The 23,001-nt window shown below is 47.8% G+C and overlaps 1 protein-coding gene across 1 annotated transcript in view; it reads right to left on the reverse strand.

Moving 5' to 3' along the window:
• BDH1 (3-hydroxybutyrate dehydrogenase 1) overlaps positions 1-23,001 on the reverse strand; it is a 35,818-nt gene that overhangs the window by 5,995 nt on the left and 6,822 nt on the right. The window contains exons 2-5 of the mRNA XM_019448771.2: positions 22,584-22,656; positions 21,853-21,963; positions 7,950-8,091; positions 1,019-1,171 (exon numbers count right to left, since the gene is read on the reverse strand). Of these exons, the coding sequence (XP_019304316.1) occupies positions 1,019-1,171; positions 7,950-8,091; positions 21,853-21,963; positions 22,584-22,656 (479 nt within the window). The remainder of the gene's footprint in view (positions 1-1,018; positions 1,172-7,949; positions 8,092-21,852; positions 21,964-22,583; positions 22,657-23,001) is intronic.

Consider the following 23,001-nt stretch of genomic DNA (forward strand, 5'->3'; position numbering starts at 1 on the left):
GATATTTCCCAGGCAGCTGACTGTGCCAGGCAGGACACGGGAAGAGCAAAGAGCAGGCTGCATACGAGGAAGGCACACAGAATGGGCAAAGTTCTATCACCTGCCAGGGCTCCAGCTGCAAGCAGGCAGGGCCAGGGTTCTGCACCTGATTTCAGGGCTAGGCCATGTGGACAGGGTCTCCGGCACCGGAAGAGAGTGGTGACCTCAAGAGGCTTTCCCACAGACCCAGCCTTGGGTAGTGGGATACAGGTGGAGCTGATCCAAGTAAGCCCAAGCAGACCTGGGACCTGCTTGCCCTGGGTGTGCACTCAGCAAGTTAAGGCACAGCCTCATCCTAGACACTGTGGGGAGGGCAACTTTCAGAAACTTCTAAGCTGGAAGTCACTGGAGGGTTGGGGTTTTCTTCTAAAATCCTACAGCTGCTCTCTGGGTTCATCCTATCACTGCCGAAACTTTGGGATAGACCGTATGGATTGTGCCCTTTTTTCCATTATTGTTTGCTATCTAGGGAGAAAATCTGAATCAGTCACTTCCTAACCAACTGACACGGTTTGAGTGTTTTGTCTGGTTCCAGATTTCTAATCCTGTTACTATCACTGTATTTTACTTACAACCACAATCATCTTAATTTTTTAACTGTGGCACAGTAACTCATAGAACGGATATACCAAAATTTACTTAACCACACCTCTGTTGATAGTTGATGTGCACACACAGCTCTGTGAACAAGGGTGGTTATTTCTCTAGATTAGGTCCCGAGAGTGGGATTATTGCTGTTAATTTTTCAGCCTTTGAGACTGCTGACCTCTTAGCGGCCCTTCTTCCTGAGAATCACACATCCCTTTCCATCTGCCTGGCCATGGCACCTCCACTTACCACCATCCACAAGACCTGCACAGCCCCTGAGAGTCAGGTGCTCAGCCTCACCGGGGAACGGATGCTGGATCTGCTGAGACCAAGTTCCATACTAAGCAAAGAAGAAAAGGTGGGGCAAGAGGAAGATCCCTTTCCAACTCACCTTTGGCCCTTCGGATGAGGGGCAGAAAGGATTTTGTCATCCGCACCGTGCCCCAGAGGTTCACTTCTGCCACCTCCTTGTAGGTCTCCATGCTGGTGAACTCCACCTCTCCGAAAGTCGAGATGCCCGCGTTGTTGACCAGGCCCCACATGCCTGGACAGGATGGGACAGAACTGCAGTCACCACCTAGCCTTGGCCTCAGACCTCACCCATCAGCCTGCAGCCCATCCCCCTCCCTGCTCTTGTCCCTTTCCCCCCAAACTTGCCACTTCCTATCCAAGGCTCTTGGGACACTTTCTAGACTCACCAAGAATAACAGGAGACCAAGAGGACGAAAGTGCTGGCTGTGATGCTCCCTTAAGTCTAAAAGGTCCAATCATCATCTTGCTTCTACCTGCATTGACTCTCTGGGCCCCACCATGACCCAGCCCTGCCAGGTGCCCTCAGTCCTGAGTCCTACATCGGCTAACTCGTTTCCACTCTGGTCCATGCAGTCACGTCCTCGCACCCTGCACCCCGCACCGAGTATTCATCCCTGCCTCTGCAACTTCACCTGAATTCACCCTCCTGCCGGAAGCCAGGAGAACCACAGGAGTCTTCAGGTCAAGCCTTCTCTGGAGGTCAAGGGAGGGACCCAGCCTCCAAGGTCACATAGCAGTGAGAGGCTCAGCTAAGGCTTGACCTCAGGCCGAGCCCCAGTCCTACTCCACCCTGAGACCCTTCTGATCATTACTGCATTCTCTGATCTCCCTGCTGGGAACCACGCACTATTTGCTGGTTACCACTGGTAAGCCCCAGTGTATACATACACCTGATCTTTGCAGGTAGAGAACCCCCCTCAGCCTTGTGTGGTCCCAGGTGGAGTACGGAATCGGAGCAAACGTACACTCTGAGTATACTTGGGTTGACTGTTTCCAGCAAGACCAGCTAGGGGAGAGCTGGTTTCTGTAGACTCAGTGAACACTGGTGCTGGAAGGATACTTGGAGCTCTGACAACTACTTTTACAGCCAGGGAAGCAGAGGCCCTGAGGAGAAGGGACTGGCTTCAGGGTGCCCCAGAAGTCAGAGGCAGAGCTGAACTGGGGAAAGTGGCACCGAGGAGGCGGCCTTGACTTGCAGGGCCCTCTGAGTTCTGTTTTTGGGGGGCCAGGGCTGGATGGGCTGGAGCCTCAGGGCAGAGCTGTCCTCCAGGGCCTGTCCTCCTGCTGCCTGTGGGAACCCTGGCCCTGCTTCACTTTCCAAGTTAATCATGGAAATGAGTTTGTGTAAATGACAGAGTGATTGGTCTCTCGCTGCTTTTCTTCCGTGTTACCCAAATTAAAGCTTCAGCTGACCTCTGGTGCCTTCTCCTTCAATTACAGAGAATTAAGGACATTTATTAAGAGAGGAAATTGCTGGTTAACAAAGTGCTCATGAAGCTGTCACTCCCACTCCCCACAGCGGCTGAGCGGATGCCTCAGGCTCTCAGGTCTCACCAGTGACCTCGCAGTGACGCAGCCACTACAACCCCCACCCTGCAGACCTCCCCGGGAAGTCTTCACCCCTCTCTTCTTCCCAGGAAGGGCAGGAGGCCTCCCGCCACCTGACAAGGCTGACACTTCACCCTCCACCTTCCAAACCATAAGCCATCACTCCTTGTCCCTTTTTTATGCAACCTCAACCCTTCCCTTGCCCCTGACTCCCTCCCTTCAGCCTTATACCCATTAGATGCTCAATAAATGTTTGCCAGATGAATGCATGTCTACAAATACCATGTCTCAACACTCTAAAGAACCTTCTCTTAACCACACTACCTCCTCACACCGCTGTCTGCTCTCCTTCCCTCCACGGCCCATTTCTCTGCTCCCCTGGGCTCCAGCCCTGCTGCTGCTCCATGGTGTCTGCGGTGCTACCTGCTGAGGATGTCACCGTCCCCCCTCATCCCTCCCTCCCATCTTCACTCCCCTCAACCTCCCACAGTATGAGCATGACTCATGGTGCCTGACATTCACTCCTCCCTTGGCATTAATGATACCCAAGCATCTCCTCCATCCTCCCTGACACCCTTCTTCTACCTGCCCCCTAAATACAGGTGTCCACCAATGTCCTGTCCTACACCACCTTCTCTCAAATTACACTTGGTGCTCAGGCAGCCTCGTCTTCTTTACGTTCATGGACATTTCCAGCTGCTTTGTGTTTGATTCACACAGGACAGTATCACACTTAAAATGCATACAGGTTTTTTTTTTTTTTCCAACTAAAAACTAATTACATCTGACACTGATATCCAAAAAAGTGTAATTGAACTTGGCCTGTGGAAGCACATTGCTCCTGGATTACAGCTCTGCTGACTTGATAAGCAATAACAGTTTGCGGACCTAGGAGCTCTCTGGAGTCCTCAGCCAACATTCCAAACCCACTCACAATGAACATTCCTGCTGTTTTCCTGTGACAGCCCCGTCACATCACCGCCTCTGCGTCAAGGGTTCCCATGTACCCCTTGCACTCATGGCTCTCTCCTAACCCCGGTCTCCTCCTCCTGATGGGCACTTTCACCTCAATGCCCCCCAGGGCCCCAGCACCCCCGGCCCACAGCAACACGTCACTCTCCAGCTGCTCCAGCCTGCACCTCCTCTTTGCTAACAGCCTCACTTTCATCTGGTTCCTCGCTTCTCCCCCCATCTATGAGTACTGATCAAGAGTATCAGTTGATATTACTGATCAGTTGATACTATTGATCAAGATCAAAAGGACAGCTGCCAGCCCCTGAATAAGCACTTTGCATGCATTCATTCAGATACTAAGTTGTCCCAGGTCTGGATGAGGCAACTGAGGCTCAGGGAGGTTAAGCACCCTGCTCAATGTCACCCAGCTAACAGGTGGACAGGATAGAAAACACAGCCCTCATGCTCAACTCTGTGCTGCTGTTGGCTTCCTCTGCTGTCACAGAATCGGTGTCTTCTTTCCTCTTTCCACAGCGTTACTCTGGGTCCTGGTGGCCTCCCTCCAGTATCATTGGAGAAGACTCTCCCAGGTCTCCTTGTCACAGCCTCTGTCCTCCACCTCCATCCTGATAGGCCGGTCAGCCAGACTGTCCTCTATCAGTCACTTCCCCCTCTGATAATTCCCTTCCACAGGGGGTATGTGAGGCCTCCTCTGCCAGGCTTCTTGTTTTGCCCTCTGGAAGCCTGAGCCACCTACGCTCCTGCCTCATGCTCCACCCCGCCCTGCTGCTCCCTGGCTCTGCTCAGTGCCCCGTCCCTCAGCCGGAGATGAGAGCAGCTTTTGCTGACTTTCTGCCCATGGTGCTGCGGCAGTCAGATCTAGGTGTGAGCACCGGATCACTCACAGGCACTTCTCCCACTTCACAGATGGGCAAGCTGAGGCCCACACAGAGGAACATACAAGTCTAAGGTCACACTTCTAGTAAGAGATGAAGCCCACAATAACTCCAGTCTTCTCACTCCCAAACTGAGGGAGTCCCAGATGGAGGACAGGGTCTTCCCTATCTGCGGCATAATGTCCCCGGTGCTGTAACTGTTCCAAATAGGTCCTGCCATGAAGCCACCAACTTACGCTTGGCTGGTGTCGCACCACAAACTCCTCCTGCCAGGTCAAACCCTTACTGGTGCTCAGCACACTACCAAGCATACAGCAGGTACTCAATAAGTATCTATGGACTGTGAGGTTAAGTGATGGTTGCAAGATCGGGCCTGCCGGTTGGCTCACTGACTTAGCCTTTCCCTGGGGTGCAGGTGGGCAGTGCTGGTTACAGGCTCCAGGTGTCCATCCAGTCACTCAATAGTTCTGCTGGTGAGCACAGATGGCTCACCTGCCCTGATCACACAATCCCCTTCATCTCACCCCCCTGAGCCTGGCTCCCGTGGCTTTGACAGATACTGTTCCACGGAGCCAACGTGAAGGGCACCAAACTCCTCATCAAAATGTACGCTCCACTTGTCCCGGTTAGGATCCTGTCTGGGTGGTGAGTTGGAAGCAGCCACCCACTTAGGAACCGCAGGCTGATCTGAAAGCCCCAGAGGGCGCCACCTGGAGCTCAAGGACAGCATTGCCCGAGAAGGGGAGAACTGCAGCGGCTTTACCAGGAAAAAAAACGGCCCTTGGGGTGGGGGGTGGGGGCCACAGGGAAGGAAGAGAGGTGGAGGGAGAAGTAGGAAGAGAGTGAGAGACTGGACAACCACATGTCTGACAGATTTATTACCTTTTTCAGACCGAAAAATCTTCAAATCTTTTTCCAGAAAAGGCAGTATTGGTTAAGTAAGGTCATGGTGTGGTTTATCAGCCCTCACTGAAATGCGTCATGAGGGAAAATGCAGTAGGGAAAAGTTTACGCATCGAGGCGGTACTAGGCTTTGAGCTCAATGTGGCTCTGGGTCTACCCTGCCTTGCCTGTTAAGCTAAACGGCCAGACTAATACAGGGAACCGAAACAGTCCTGCCCTGGTGGCAGGGGACAAAGATCAGGATCCTGGGCAGCCCCCAGCTCTGGTGCAGCCCCGCTCTGTGCTCAGGTCTACAGTGATGATTTCTTTCTGTGGGCATTTTAAATCACCACAAACCCTCAGGCTGCAATGAAGTGGCTTTATGGTGCTGAATGCAGCTGTTTTCCTGCCTAATCGCTTATGAAGGCAACATCCTGGCAGTCGGGGAAGGTGGGCATGAGGAGGATTTACCACTGGGGAGGGGTGAGGCAGGCTGTTCCTCTCAAGCTGATAATCATCCCAGTGGGACCCATATCCTGCCTTTTCTCAATGGGACAGGAGCCCTGGCTTTGCCTGCTAATTATTAAACAGATGTTCAGTGAGTTAGGGAACTCACAGGCCTCTCCTCAGAAAGCAGAGAGACCTGGCCATGGTCAGCCTTGGGGTGGGGGCAGCACTGAGCTGACAAGGTGACACATCAGCGACAGGCTGGCAGGCCAAGCAACAGCTTCTCCGACAGCCACACAGCACAGGAGTTTCTGAGGCAGCTGCTGGCCGGTGACAGCATCTCCGCCTGCCTGATAAATGCTCAACAGGGCCCAGCAAAGGCCCTGGTGCCCTCCCCTCCTCCCTATTAGTGCTTGAAGTCACCATTCAGGAGAGCTGCCCCCACCCCATTCTGTGGAAAAGCAGAGAACTGAATGAGGTTCTCTTTCTGCATGGTCTACCAGGAAACTCAAAGGTAAATGTCTTAGGGGCGCCTGGGTGGCTCAGTTGGCTGAGCGTCCGGCTTCAGCTCAGGTCATGATCTCATAGTTCGTGAGTTCGAGCCCCGCATCAGGCTCTGTGTTGACAGCTCAGAGCCTGGAGCCTGCTTCCGATTCTGTGCCTCCCTCTCTCTCTGCTCCTCCCCCACTCATGCTCTGTCTCTCTCTCTCTCAAAAATAAATAAACATAAAAAAAAAACAAAACGGTAAATGTCTTAGATGAAGCAAGTAGCCCAGAATGCAGCACCATCATGGCTGTGTACTTCATGAATGGTGTCTCCTCCCACTTAGGTCCTCCATGAGCCGAACTGGGAGGACAGCTAAGTCCTTATGTTACAGGAACTTTCTGTACCATGTGACCTTATTAGCTACTGGCCCTCAAACTTTTTGTCCCTTCAGCTTCCCGTGCCCAGTACCCACCTTCTCTGCCAGCTGCCTCTCCCCCTCTCGTCCCCTGACTGCTTATGTTCCCAGGAGTCCCTCTGTATCCGCACCCCCCCCAGCCCAGCCTCACCTCCCGGCCTGGACATCTGATCTCCACCCGGACATTCCCCCAGGGTGTCCCATGGGCACTCCCCATCCCTCAACCTGCTCCTCCAGTGGGGGGCACCAGGTGACAGGAGAGGACTCATGCCTCTCCCTCATCCCCACATGCATCCGTCACCAAGTCCAGCCAGGTGTGCCTTCCCGAATCTGATCCCTCCTCATCCGTAACACCCACTGCCCTCATTCAGCTCTCCTGCACTCCCTTTAAATCCACCCTCCACACTGCCGTCACAGTCCCCAGAGTGACCAGGTCATTCCCCTCAGAAAATCCCCTTCAGTGGCTCCCACAGGCCTCAAGAGAGTGACCATGCTCCCTTGCCTGGACCCCAGGCCCTGGACGACCTCCCTCCTCAGCCCCATTTCCTGCTCCCGCCTCCACCAGACTTGTCCTCTGGCTCGTCCCCTGGCACATGCCGTGTGCTTCTCACCATCGTTCACGCTCTCCCCTCCTCCTGGAATGCCCTCCTGCGCTCTGCCACAATTTGCTTTCAACAACCAGCTCCCCACCCCTCTGAAGACTGGGCTGTGTCCTTCTGTTGTGTGTTGCTCCCTGAGAGGGGATTTGGAAATCATCTGGGCTAGCCCCCAATAAACTGTGAGGTCCTTGGGGACAGGAACTGTGCCTTGGTCATCTCTGTGTCCCCAGCACTTGGTCTGGCACCAGGCTCAGAGTGGGCATCCAATGAGCACTGTCTGAACGGACCTGAACCAGCACTCATCCATTCATCTCTTCTAGAGATTTAAAAAAAAAATTTTTTTTTTAACGTCTATTTATCTTTGAGGAAGAGAGAGAGAGAGAGAGAGACAGAACGCAAGCAGGGGAGGAGCAGAGATAGAGGGAGACATAGGATCTGAAGCAGGCTCCAGGCTCCGAGCTGCCAGCACAGAGCCCGACACAGGGCTCGAACCCACGAACCACGAGATCATGACCTGAGGCGAAGTCGGACACTTAACCAACTGAGCCACCCAGGAGCCCCATTTCTAGAGATTTTTAAACCACCTCTGGCTTTATTTCGCATTGCCTATTGCATGTGTGTGTTTAATTTAACCCACTGCCTCCCACTGGGCAAGAGGAAGAGCTTAAACAACAGGGAAAGTAGGCTTTTGGCAGGACACAAGTAAATGGGGCGTAGTTTTTAGGAAAGGTGCCCTTGGGACGGCTAGTGCACTACCCCTGCTGCCCCAAGGTGCCCCTTACCTTTCTCAGGGTCCTCCAGGCTCGAGCGGACAATCTCCACCACTTTGTCTACTTCCTCACTTTTGCAGACATTGAGCTGAACAGTTCTTAGTCGATCGCTCTTCAAGCTGTCCAGCTCCTTGACCCCATCATTTCCTTTGTCCTGAGGAGGAGAGAGGAGCTGCTTCAACAACTTCCTTCCTACCCTGCCTCCAGGATGAGGACCAGGGCCAAGGCCCTGCCAAAGCCTGGGCTTACTAACAACTGCAGGAAACGGTCTCTGGGGACCCACTGGGGCTGTTCAACCAGCAGGCGGTTCTATTCAACCCTAGTACTGATGACAAATCAGGCCAAACCAAATGCCCTAGCTCAAGCCCCCAGGAGAAAGACTCACCGGCAGGAGTCTTTCTCTAAGCAAAGGTTGCAGACTCAGTACCTGCCCCGGCCAGGCATGTGGGTATCAGATAATGGGGAGGGTGGGGACTTGGGAATGAAGAATGTGCCTTCCTCTCAACCCCTGCCAGCTGCTGCCCATGTGGGTATGTATGTAACATAGAGTTGCCAGATGCTCAGATTAGGATTTCCTAATTTTTAAAGTTTATTTTGAGAGAGAGAGTGTGCAAGAGAGGGCATGTGTGCACATGAGGGAGGGGCAGAGAGAGAGGGATGAGAGAATCCCAAGCAGGCTCCTCACTGTCAGTGCACAGCCTGACACAGGGCTCAATCCCACGATCCCATGAACCATGAGATCATGACCTAAGCTGACACCAAGAGTCAGATGCTTAACTGACTGAGCCACCCAGGTGCCCAGGATTTCCTAATTTTTTAAGTGTCGGCAACTTACATTAAAAAAAAAAAAAAAACAACATAGGCCAAAGCACATCCACAGGCCATATGTGACCAGTGGGCTGCCAGTTTGTCACCTCTGTTCTAAGACAAGGGCCTGTCACCATCAAGATGGTCAGAGGCCAAAGCAGGCTCTAATTCCAGCTCAGTCACTACTCAGGCTCAGGTACTCTGGTGCATCCTTTAACAGGTGCCCAGTTTTTCCAGCTTAGAAATAAGGACACTGCCACCTGTCCTGATTTGCTCAGGTTAACGGAATGAGGAAATCATCTTTATTTAAAGCCTGCTAAACTATAAAGCGCTATGCAAATCCAGGTATTCTTAAACATGAGAAAGCAAACATTTCTTGGGCCTCCATCATGTTCTTAGCCCTGTGCTAAGAACTGGAGACACAAAAATAAATAACTCAGCCCCTGTTGTCAAAGAGGCACCTTGTAAGGAAGGGAGCAGATGTGTCAGCAAACAACACAGGCAGTATTTGCTGCATTGAAACCTTGCAAGAGGTGAGAGACTGCACAGAAGGTGGGACAGACAGGGAAGGCCTTTCAAGAACAGTGACAGCTGAGGCCATGAACCAGAGGGGCCCTGGGGATGGGACATCTCAGGCATAGGAAAGTCCTTTTCAGGCAGAGCAGATAAGGAAATGGTTGCACATGCGGCTGGGGAGGTGGGCGGCGGTCTTCTTGGGGGCAGTGGTGAGCTGCTGGAGGGTGTGGATAAAAGCAGGCATCATTTACTGAGTGTTTACCGTGCTTCCCACTGTGCTAAGCACTTGCCGTGCATTTCTCATTAGCCCTCACATCATGAGGCCGGTTGTATTACCATATTTCATCTATTCTATAATCCACATTTTTTCCACCATAGGGATCAGCTACAATGGATGTGAAAGTCAAACACTGTCCATTACAGTTTGATTGACAGTGACTTTCTTAGTGGTGCATGAAACGGTAACGCATCTTATAGCTGCCAGATGCTGACGTGAGGGAGCTATCCTTACTCCCAGCCAAGGGCTTGCCTGAGCTACAAGCAGTACTGAAGCAAACATCCTCAGCAAGGGCAAGAGTAGGAAGCACAAGGATGTCAGCATATGTCAGCGGTGAAAACTTCTCTACAAATTAGGCTGAGCCTCATTAAGTGGTCTGAACCACGAGGATCTTAACCCCAAGGCTGGACACTCTGCACATGCATGTCAGAGGGACAAAGGAGAGAATGGCGAAGGGACTACGTCAAATGGGGCCAAAGGTGCTGGAGATAATCACTCTGGAGAAAGACTTGGGGAGAACAGGACAGTGAGGGAGCAGACTTGTCCCACGCAGCCCACAAAACAGAAGCAGGGCCAGGAAGAAACTCAGCCCAAAACAAGAAGTGACTTTCACAGTCCACGGATGGTGTAGACTGCCCAGGAGCTCAGACAGTGAGGGTGGAGGTCATGGGGCGGAACGTGGTGCAGAGAAAACCCAGGCAGGAGACAGAAGGCCAGGCTGATCCCCCCCCCACCCCCCACTAAGATCTCCTACACCCCGAAACAGTCACCCTCTACAGGGAGCCTCCCCTGAAAGAAGCAACATGCGTAGCCCTTCCTAGACAACACGACAGGTGTTCCATCTACAGGTAGAGCTTCTGCTGCCGTTCCCACAGACGGCTCCACCAGCAAAGAACTCCCTGGGACGACGCCATCTTCAGGCCTGGAGGTGGGCGGGGCTGGTGCCCACAGACACCTCTCTCTTCCCCAGACAGCACGCAGGCACCACAAAAACACGTATCTTGTGTTCATGCAGTCTTCATGTCATGCTTCCTCGAATGCCCCTCAGAGCAGAGCCCAAGTGGTCTGAGTGTCCAAGGGGTGCTGACGCCTACTTCCACCGGGAGAGGCACCCATGGGTCCTGTCTTCTTCCTGGGCTTTGTTAACCCTGCTACCACCTTTCAGCAACTCTCAGACCCCACACCAGACCTCTCCTTGAGCCTCTAGCCAGCATTGAGCCAATGTCCCTGAAATCCCCAGGGGAGACTCCTCATCCATGTCAGGGGGCCCACATGAACTTAGTTTGGTAACAGAGCAGCTAAGAGCCTTCCCCCAGAGAAACTGGGGGTTAACCTCACTGCTCACAGCTTTGGGCTCAGCATTCAGGACCCCAGGAGAGAAACCCACCTCCTACCTTCACCTGACAGATGTCCCCAAGAGTTCTCATTACTCTGAGCAGCCTTCATATCCTGCTCCTGAAAGCCACGTCAGCAGGGACACCACGACCGTCAGTTTACCTCCAGCTGTTTGGAGCTGTTTCAGCCCAAGGGCTGCAGACCAGGGCAGCTGGTCCCCTTCCAGATCCACCTGTCCTTAGTCCAAGGCCACACTCCCTGGCTCCAGGGTTTTTGTGTCTTCGTCTTCATCTATCCTGCTGCTCAGGGACAAGCTTTCAGTCCTGCTGTGCTGGTGCCTATGTAACTGGTTTACTAATAAACCCACTTCTTTCACTATCCCTTTATTATTTTTTTAACATGTATTTATTTTTGAGAGACGGAGAGAGACAGAGCACGAGCAGGGCAGGAGCAGAGACAGAGACACACAGAATCTGAAGCAGGCTCCCGGCTCTGAACTGTCAGCATAGAGCCCAACGCAGGGCTTGAACTCACCAACCGTGGGATCATGACCTGAGCCACAGTCGGACACTTAACCGACTGAACCACCCAGGTGCCCCTTTCACTATCCCTTTAAATTTCATCTGTCAGCTCTCTTTCTACCCCTGGATGAAATCTCAGGCAATTCTTGTAGCGATTCCACACACTCTCAGATAATAGAGCCTCTTTGTTTGACTTAGGGTGACCAGCCTGGTTTGAAGACCCAAACCCTCAAACTTGTATCCAATTTAAAGCCTGCCCTGACCCAGGCCTGAGGGAGTGCAGAAAACCCACAGGATGCAGGTAGGGGTGAAGATTGTCTTTCTCCCTGTTTTCTAGCTCCTCCTCACCTGTGCCTTAATCTCTGACCCTTTCTGAGGTGGGATCCAGGGGCTGGCAAATTAGGGGGCAAGACTGTAGTCTTCAGAGGCTGGTACTCCTGCTGTCTTGCTGTCCATGCCCTGGGACAGCAGGTGCACAAGAGCTGGCCTTCCCTTCTTGGGCTGCTTTTGTGGGTTCTGCAGGGATCCCTCCCCTGGACATCTCCTGTGCCTCTTCTCCCTCAGCCTCGGCTTCAGTGAGGCAGCCCTTTGGCTGGGGCCACATGGGTGCTCCTAGGAGTCTCACTGGATGGGCACCCTTATGATGACTCGGGGGAGCCCTCCCCCTTGTCCACATCAGGTCCAGGCAAGCGTGTCCTTCTGGGCAGAAGGACGGCCCTTTCCTGGTACAGCGTTCTTTGCTCTGCCTCCAGATGAGCTACTCTGGCCTCATTATTGGGGCTCTAGACTTCGGTTGGTAAATAATAAGGTACCATTCTGTGGCCTCAGACTCCAGAGCATAAATGGTAAGCTCTCCAGGTAGCTTTTAAGTTTGTTTTTGTTTTTGTTTTTTTAATGTTTATTTTTGAGAGACCGTGAGCGGGGAGGAGCAGAGAGAGGGGGGACAGAGGATCCAAAGCGGGCTCTGTGCCCAGTGTGGGTCTTGAACTCACAAACTATAAGATCATGACCTGAGCCAAAGTTGGACACTCAACTGACTGAGCCACCCAGGCTCCCCGTTTTTTTTAATTTTAATTCCAATTAGTTAACATACAATGTTCTACTAGTTTCAGGTGTATATTACAGTGATTCAACACTTCCATACATCACCTGCTGGTCATCACAAGGGCACTCCTGAATCCCCATCACTTGTCCCCCCACCCCCAGCCCCGCCCCACCCCCTACCCCCCACCCTGGTAACCATCAGTTTGTTCTCCATGGTTAAGAGTCTGTTTTTCCTAGTACTTTTCTTGAAGTCCACCTCATTTTACTGGAGACCAGAAGGAAAATATCACAGCACATTAACAACTCTGTCCAACCTCTCCACCTCTTCCACCTCCACTTATTACCATCTTGAGGCAGGTGATGGACTAATCGTGGCAGGAAGGTTTTACAGACTCTCAGCATGTCCCGGTAGGTGCTCTAGCACCTCAAGGCAGGAGTGAGGACACTCAGCATGTTAAATGGGAGCAGTTAGCGCACATATTAGAAACACTGAAGAGGAGCAAGCCTGGGGCATTGTAATAATCACAGGATGGGTAGCAAGAGCAGCTCGCAAGGGAAATGGAAGAAAAACCAAGAGAGCAGGTGTCCAAAAGGCAAGAAACAATGTGTAACAAACAAGAGTGGTTTGTTAGGTCAAAGCTGCTGACGGGTTGAGTATGATACGATCCGAGAAGTGGCCAATGGATCCAGCAAAATGAGGGCTGCCGGCATCCTCGATAAAAGCTGTTCAGAGGCATCCAGGGGACTTCCTGGTTCCCTGCCTTCTTTTCCCAGCTGGTCTCCTCTCCCTCCAGGAGGGTTCTGGGCTTCACCTACCTCAAACTACTGACAGTGTCTAAGTATGCAAACTCCATCACAGGAACTCCTGTTTGTCCTTCCAGATGGCAATGAGATGCCACCTTGGCCTATCAAGCCTTCTCCCACTCCCAGAGAGAGGCAATCTGTCCCTTCTCTGATACAAGATCCACCCCCAATTCCATTTTCACCTCACACCACTCCCCCTCCTTCCCTCACTGCAGCCACAGAGGCCTCCTGCTGTTGTCTAATACACACAGGCACACACCCTGCTTGGGCTTTGGCTTGGCCATCCCTTCTTCCCCCTCAAACCTGCAAGCCTTGCTCCCTTACCCCTTACCTCCTTCCAATGTCACTTTCTCGGTAAGGACTTTCTTCCCTCTTTAAACTCAACACCCACTCTACCAAATTCACCATCCATCTTCTTTCCTGTTTTATTTTTCTCCACAGCTTCAATATCCCATAGAAAAGCAATTTACATTTTTGTCTTCTCTATCTCCCTGTGCATCTCCCCTCCTCCACATAAGCTCCACAAGGGAGCTTACCCTCCCTGAATTGGTATATGCTGTATCTCAAAAGGAGAACATTGTTAGCTCATAGTAGGTACTCAATAAATATTTGTTGGGTGAAAGAACAAATAAACAGAGTGGTGGGGCCCAAAGTCTAATCTAGATGGGTTGGAAATAAAATGGGAAGTAAACAGGCGAAAATATCTATTACAAACAACCCTCTGGGGATGCAGAGAAATAAGGTAGTAGCAGACACAGGATATGGGGTTGTGTCAGAGAGAGAGAGTGGGTGTGTGTGTGTATGTGTGTGCGTGCACATGCAACCAAATGATTCAGTAGAGAGCGAGGAGTTAATGATGTAGGAGAGGAGAAACATCTCTGGAGCCAAGTCCTTGAGTTGGCCCAGGGACTGAGATAAGAGCATGTGGAGTGTTTGGGCACAGATGTAGTCAGAATCCACCATGTGGCTTAACATCGCAGAAGCAGGCTGGAAGACCGACCTCCTGTTTTCAATTCCTATAGCACTTCATCCCTGGTCTCTGGTGGCCCTGACTGCTTTCTGCTGTGCATAATTAATTCAAACCTCTAGTGACTTCTGTCTCCTCTAGCTTTTGACCAGAAAAGACAGACCATGACATCAAAATAGTCAAGAAGTAGCTCCAACAGACATAATCTGGCAATGACCTTGTCCGGTATTTTGAAGAAAATACCAGTCACTATATCAGAATCACTGCCGTGGGGGTGGACGGAATAAGAGCACCCAGTCCAACCCCCTTATTACAAGTAAGGGGCTCGGGGAGGGGAAGTGCCTAGTCCCGGGCTAGTGGCTGATACGGCACTAGAATCCAAGGTCATGACTCTCTCTCAAAAGCTCCTCTTCAGCACTCAGCAGCTTCTGTCTTGCAATGTGGAGTCAGGGTGCAGCCCCTGGGTCACTGGGTAAGCCACCATAATGGCACAGGTGTTTAAGACATGGAGAAGGAACTTCAAAGGCACAAAACATTCTGTGGCATCACAGCTCCTGCCAGGACCTGTTGAAGCAGGTCCACGTTATGCAGAGAACCCAGCTCCAAATATGCCCCACCCATCATCCCCAAATCCATTCTGAAACAGGTTTTTGCATGCACTATCACAGGGAGTAGGCATTGGTATGGCTTTTGGAGGCAGCAGTTTGGCAGATTTGAATGAAACCTAAAATCTGTACACCTTTTTCTACCCAATATTTTCATATCTAGAAATTTTTCCTAAGAATGACTAATGAAAAGCATGCAAAGATATGTGTAAGACGATTCACTGTGGCTTTGATTTTAATAGCAAAAGTCACAAATAATGTGCACACATACGTTTTAGTTATTCTGGGGCAAGAGACTGCAGTAAAAACACTTGCCTTTTTTATATCATCCACTTCTGTCTGGTTTGAATCTATTATAAATATGTATTACTTTCATAATTCAAAAGAAGGAAAAATTAAAAAGACAAATAAACCCTCTCTGATTTGTGCCATAGTCAAGACACCATACTGTCTTTGACGATTACAGCTTTGTAATACAGCTTTAAGTCCGGAAACCCTCTCTGATTTCGAAATATGTTCAAACCATGGCCATGCAAATTACTGTATCATTTGTGTTTGTTTATCTTATTGAACATTTACATTGGACAGGTATTGTTTTCACAGATATTAAACCTACTATAAAAAAAATGCCTTCTCTGGATTCTTACTGCCTTCAAAATAAAGAAAAATATCTCATCTACTGAGAAGAGGCAGCAAATTATTCTAAATACCCATTCTTCCCTTCTTCTATAGCAGTAGAACCCCTAACTTTAAGCAGGGTACATACTATCTCAGAATATGGACTACATTTCCCAGCCTCCCTAGCAGCTAGGTAAGGTCATGTGACTAAGTTCTGGTCAACAGTGAGCGTGAAGGTTGCTAAATGGCAACTTCTGGGTCACTCATGCCTTTAAATACCAGGGCAGAACTCACAACAGAAGAAATGCAAATTAAAACTGTACTGGGATATATTTCTCACCTATCAGATTGGCAAAAGTCAACAGCTTAAAGTACATGGGGTGCCTGGGTGGCTCAGTTGGTTGAGAGTCCAATTCTTGATTTCGGCTGGGGTCATGATCTGATTTGAGCCCCGTGTCGGGCTCTGCACCGACAGTGAGGAGCCTGTTCGGGATCCCTCTCTCTCTGCCCCTCCCTTGCTTGCACTCTCTCTCTCTCTCTCTCTCTCTCTCTCAAAATAAATAAAAGAAACTTCAAGTACACTGTTGGTGAAATTGTGTGGAAACAGACCCTCTCATACATTACTGGTGGGAATGTAAAGTTACACGGCCCCTATGATGACAAATGTGGAGATATCTTTAAAAAATGATGACATATTTTATTAACTCTTGACATACGGGTAATCTCATTCCTAAGAATTTACCCTAAGATAAACCCCCAACAAATACAAAAATACACATGCACGAAGTTATTCATTGTGGCATTATTTACAATTGCAAGATATTGAAAAATATTCTAAATGTTCATATATAGGAGATTGGTGGGGTAAACTATGGTCCAACCACAAAATGGAGTACTACAATGTTGTTAAAAAAAAAAAAGTTAGGAAGATCTCTGTGAACTCACATGGAGTGATTTCTGGTATATTATAAAGTTTTTTTTTCTAAAAAAAAAACTCAAAAAGGTCCATGCAGGATACAAACATTTGTGTGGGAAGGGGAAAATGAAAGAATGGGGTGGGAAAGATAGGAGGTAGAAGACTAACACTACTTTGAATGTATTTTTAATATAATTTGATGTTAGAACCTTAATGTTTTACATATTCCAACATTAAATTAACAAGAATGAAAGGAACAAAATACAAACAAATGAATCAAACTGCATTTAAAATAAAATAATGACAAAGAAAATAAAAAATTAATCCAAGTAACATTCATTCATTTATTTTTTTTTAATGTTTATTCCTTCTTTGAGAGAGAGAGAGAGAGAGAGAATGACCAGGGGAGGGGCAGAGAGAGGGAGACACAGAATCCGAAGCAGGTTCCAGGCTCTGAGCTGTCAGCACAGAGCCTGGCATGGGGCTTGAACCCATGAACCACGAGATCATGACCTGAGCCCAAGTCAGATGCTTAACCGGCTGAGCCACCCAGGAGCCCCTCATTCACTCATTTATAATGAAGATCCTAATAGTTCCCATTAGGGCTCTACTGTCATTTAGTTTCCGATTTCTCTGTTGTTGGTCATTTAGGTTATTCCCAAGTTTTTATTATTACAAATAGTACTTCGATTATGGTCTTCATAGATAAATCTTTGGCTATATTTCTTATCGTTTCTTTATGACTGTTTTCTTGGATGCTGTCCAAGTAACTTTTTTTTTTCCTGGTCCACGTTAACTTCTAAACACAGTTAATACATAAAAACACTTCAAAGAAATCTTAAGCTCTACTGCAGTAGACCTCCCTTCAAGACAATCTGCTGCAGGAGCAGTTGACTGAAGGTCTCTGGCTGCCTCATCTTCAGATCCACTGTAGCATGAATGCCATGGCCACGGCCATGCTGGCCTGAGCTGCTCTCAGCCAGTGGCCCAGCATGGCAGGAATACTGGGCCATTCCTGGTATACTTTACTTGGAGATGCCTAATCGTCCCAAATGAGACTCTCGGACTGGACCGCAGTCAGAAATTCTGCCTACCTAACCCTCCTTCCTTCCCACTGTTTTTCACAGAATGGCACCACAATCTAAAGGATTTTCCTGCCTTTTCCTGCCCTATTCCCCTTTAGCCATTACAGGCACTTCCCAAATCAATCTCTTGCACATCTTATCCTATGGTGGCATCTGCTTCTTGGAGGAACTGAGCTGACACAACTTAGTAGGTTTTTGTTTGTAATGGTATGAATGTAGTATTCTGAAGCAATTGTGTGTGTATTATAGTATTAACCAAATGAGTAAATATATTGATATAGTTGGGGATCAAGGTTCAAACTGCAGGAAAAGGAAGACAGAAATATGGGGGGCACCTGGGTGGCTCAGTCAGTTAAGCATCCGACTTTGCTTCAGGTCATGATCTCACGGTTCATGGGTTTGAGCCCTGAGCTGGGCTCTGTGCTGACAGCCCAGAGCCTGGAGCTTGCTTCAGATTCTGTGTCTCCCTCTCTCTCTGCCCCTTCCCTGCTCGTGCTCTCTCTCTCTCAAAAATAGATAAACATTTTTAAAAATTAAAAAAAAAGAAATATGGAATGAGGGAAGCAAAGAAGAATGCTGTAGTGTTGAACTGGAATAGAAGGTCAGTATAACCTCATGAATTATACGTGCATGAATGTGTGTGTGTGCGTGTGTGCGTGCGTGTGTGTGTGTGTGATATTTATAGGAAATGTAGATAGGGGATAGTTATAAATATATACAGTGTGTGCATATGTATGTATATGTGTGTGTGATTATTTATACATCTTCTAGGTCTGTCCACTGAGAGAGACAAAGAGCACAGCTGTTGGTTTCTAAATTCTGTTAAAAGGAATCTGGTAAAAACATTTCTACACAGAGAGATGTATATGAATGTTTATAGCTGCATAATTCATAATGGCCAAAAAATCCAAACATACCACCCAAATATCCATCAACTAGTGAATTAATTTTTTTTAATGTGGTACATCCATACAATAGAATACTATCCAGCAATAAGAAGAAGTAAACTGCTGATACATTCTACAACAAGGAGAACCTCAAAAACATTATGCTGAGTGAAAGAAGCCTAGCATAAAAGCCCATGCACTGTATGATTCCATACATGAGCAGTCCAGAAAGGGCAAATCTAAAGAGACAGAAATCAGTGCTGTCTAGGACTAGAGAAAGGTGTGGGAATTAAGTGAAAATGGACAGGAGGGAAATGTCTAAGTGATGGAAATGTTCTAAAAGTGGATTGTGATGAGGTTGTACAACTTTACAAATCAGGAGAACTGTCCCTGATTACTTTTGCAGCCTCCTGTCCCAATGCTTCCCTTCATACGCCCCCAAATTCCACTTGAGGAATTTCAAAGGATCCTCAGTTTCTATCCAGAACTCCCAGTCTCCACCTGGGACAGCATTATTCATTCTCCATAGCCCAGAACAAATGTCACCTCTGCCGTGATGCCAGAATCAATCCCTTCCTTCCATGCAATCTCATGAAACACTCTTTGCACAACCCTGAGAGCCCTCTTTGCTCTAACTCTTCCAGCTGTGTCTGTGCATGGCTGTCCCCTTACCACTGGACAGTGAGCTCCTCAGATGCAGGGACCAGGTCTTATTCCTCTAGAGAACCTATCAAGACGTCAGGCACATCATTGGCATTTGGCAAATGAATGAATAAATGAATGAATGAACAAAGCCATGAAGAACAAGTGAGAATGAAGTGAATAGAAAAGGTATGGTCTGTTTTAAGCAACAGATGAACCAGTTGTTAGGAAAGCAATTAAAAAACAACTACAAATCTTGGCCCATAGTACTGGTATGAAATACTCAGCTTGAAGGAGGATTCTGGGAAGATGGTAGAGTAGGAAGCACCAGGAATCTCTCCCCGCCCCCTGCCCCAGACAAGTGTACTGGCAGAATCTGTCTGAAGTAACTATTTTGGAACTCTGGAGTCTGTCAAAGAAATGAAAGGCATCCAAGTTGGAAAGGAAGAAGTAAAATTGTTTTCAGATAACATGGTCTTATACATAGAAAACCCTATAGATTCTCTGAAGAACTTACTGGAACTAAAAAACGAATTTTTTTTTTTAACGTTTATTTATTTTTGAGACAGAGAGAGATAGAGCATGAACGGGGGAGGGTCAGAGAGAGGGAGACACAGAATCTGAAACAGGCTCCAGGCTCTGAGCTGTCAGCCCAGAGCCCGACGCAGGGCTCGAACTCACGGGCTGTGAGATCGTGACCTGAGCCGAAGTCGGCCGCTTAACCGACTGAGCCACCCAGGCGCCCCTAAAAAACGAATTTAGCAAAGTAGCAGGATACAAAGTCAACACACAAAAATCAGTTGCATTTCTGTACACAATGAACGATCTGAAAAGGAAATCACAAAAACAATTCCATTTACAACAGCATCAAAAAGAATAACATATTTAGGAATTAACTTAACCAAGGAGGTGAGAGATTTGGACAACGAAAACTGTGAAACATTTCTGAAAGAAACTAAAGAAGGTATAAATAAATGGAAACACATCCCACATTCATGGATCAGAAGACTTAATATTGTTAAACTGTAGATACTACCGAAAGCAATCTCCAGATTTAATCCAATACCTGTAAAAATCTTAGTGATGTTTTTTGCAGAAAAACACAACTTAAAATTCACATGAAGTCTCAAGGGACCCCAAAAAGCTAAAACAATCTTGAAAAAGAAGAACAAAACTGGATGATACAGACTTACTGATGTCAAAACTTACTACAAAGCTACATTAGTCAAAACAGTCTAGTACTGGCATAAAGACAGACATATGAAACAACAGAATAGAAGAAAGAGCCCAGAAAGAAATCTTCATGTGTACGGTCAAATGACTTTTGCAAGGGTGCCAAGACCATCAATGAAAAAAAAGATGGTATTTTCAACAAATGGTGCTAGAAAACTGGAAATGCACATGCAAAAGAAATAAGTTGGATCCTTATCTAATACCATATACAAAAATTAATTCAAAATAGACCAAAGATCTAAATGTAACACCCCCCCACCAAAGTAAAAGGCTTAGAGAAAAACAAGACAAAACCACCCTAACTTTGGGTTTGGCTATGATTTCTTGGATATGACATCAAAGGCACAGGTAACAGAAGAAAAAATTGGCATAAAAATTTTTTAATCATGTATATTAAGAGACACTACCCATGGAGTAAAAAAACAACTCACAGAATAGGAGACAATATTTGTAAATCATTTATATGATAAGGATTCAATATCTAGAATATGTAAGTCCTAAAATTCAACAGTAACAAAAAATAAATGACCCAGTTTAAAACCGGGTGAAGGACTGGAATAGACATTTCTCCACAGAAGATAATGAATGGCCAATAAACACATGAAAAGAGGCTCATCAGGGAAATGCAAATCGAAACTACAATGAGATATCACCTCACAGGCATTAAGGTGGCCATTATAAAACATCAGCAACAGAAAACAAATATCGGTGAGGCTGTGGAAAAATTGGAACTGTTGTACACCATCGGTGAGAACATAAAATAGTGTAGCCACTGTGGAAAGTAGTTCATTTAAAATGGAACTACCTCACTTAACAATAGAACTACCATATGGGCCGCCCGGGTAGCTCCGTCAGTTAAGCATCCAGCTGGGGCTCAGGTCATGATCTCACGGTTCCTGAGGTTGAGCCCCACACCAGGCTGCTTTCAGCACAGAGCCTAGTTCGGATCCTCTGTCTCCCTCTCTCTCTGCCCCTCCCCTGCTCTCTCTCTTTTTCTCTCCCTCATACGTAAATAAACACTTAAAAATAAATAGAACTACCATATGGTCTAGCAATTCTACTTCTGGTATACACGGACAAGAATTGAAAGCAGGGTCTCAAAGAGACATGTGTACACCCATGTTCACAATAGCTAAAACTTGGAAGCAACACAAGTAAGTGTTCAACAGCAGACGAATGGATAAGCGAAATGTGACACATACATACAATGGCATATTATTCAGCCTTAAAAAGGAAAGATATTCTGTAACATGCTACAATACAGACAAACTTTGAGGGCATTATGCCAGGTGAAATAAGCCAGTCGCCAAAAGACAAATACTGTAAAAGTCCACTTATATGAGGTACTTACAGTAGCCAAATTCATAAAGACAGAAGTTGTAATGATGATTGCCAGGGGGCGGAGTGGGGAAACGGGGATGGACAGTTATTGTTATTGGGTATAGAGTTTCAGTTTTACAAGATGAAAAGTGTTATGGGGATGGATGGGGGTAATTTCTGTACAACAATGTGAATATATTTAATACCACTGAAGAAGAGTACACTTAAAAGTGGTTAAGACAGTAAATTTTATGCATATTTTACTACAATTTTAAAAACACTACAAAACAATAAGTATGTGTAAAGGACAATGGTGACAAAGATGACCCATCTCTTACCTTCATCAAGCAGCCAGCAAACACAAGGAAGCCTCTTGAATGCAGATGTTTGGCCAACGAGAACCCAAATCCCGAGTCACAGCCTGTGACCAGGACAGCTTTGCTGCCAACCTGTTTTAGAAGGTCATACCCCACATTAGGAACCCAAGATCCTATGAGCATAGTGATCAAGCCTCCTCTGGGCAGTAACAATTAGTGCTTCCTGAGTGAGCCAGTCCTGGCCCTGCCCACCCGCCTCTAGCTTTCTAGAGAAGCACCATAGTATAGTGGGAAATGCTTAGACTCAGAATCAGACCAGGTTCTAACCTTTCTGGCATCAGTTCCCTAATCTATAATCCCCAACACCACCATCCCCATCATTATGGTATATTGATCGTTTCTTACCATACACAAGGCACTGTGCATGCATTTTTCTTATTTAATCCCCATAGTAACTCCATACTGTATGATTATTATACTACGTTGCAAGTGAGGAAATAGATATTTTCTAAATACCCAAGGTAGTTAGTTAGTGGTAGAGCTGGAACTGAAACCAGGAATGAGAGATTCCAGAGTCTAAACTCAACCCCTAACTTCATTTGATGGGGGTAAAGGGGGCAGTTAAGAGAGTGGAAAGTGGTTCCAGATGTCTCAGAAGCACTGAGGCCCTGCTCTGAGGGTGGCCCGGGGCCGGGGGTCGGAAGGGAAGGGCTCTGACCACCTGGCTGGTTTTCAGCTGGGCTGCCACTCACCGGGTTCACCTCATCAGAGTAAGTGCGCAGGCTGACAGGGACAGGGGAGGCGGAGTAAAGCAGCTGCATGCGTCTGCAAGAGAGAAGGAAACCATGAGTAAAGTCTGTGGTCACACCTGGCCCTGTTCCTGGGTACCAGTGAGCACCCCACTGCTCCCCACCCCAAGCCCCTGAGGACAATCTGCTGGTACTAGTGAGGAAGAGGACCTTTTTCTTCTGGGGTTGCTAGGCTGGGACAAAGTAAGCCAGCAGTTTGCAGTGGCCATTTTTGCCACTGTGTAAGGAATGGAATCGTCCTCCAGTAATACAGCTTTGTTAACAAAGCCTTTTGCAAATTCAATGTCTTAACCCTTAGGTTTTACGCTGCTTCCTGATAGCTATTTTTCAATTAAACTTTTGTTTTTGAAATAATCGTAGA

This window comes from Panthera pardus, unplaced genomic scaffold (genome assembly GCF_024362965.1).
Source record: "Panthera pardus isolate Hobbes unplaced genomic scaffold, ASM2436296v1 HiC_scaffold_16, whole genome shotgun sequence".
Lineage (NCBI taxonomy): Eukaryota > Metazoa > Chordata > Mammalia > Carnivora > Felidae > Panthera > Panthera pardus.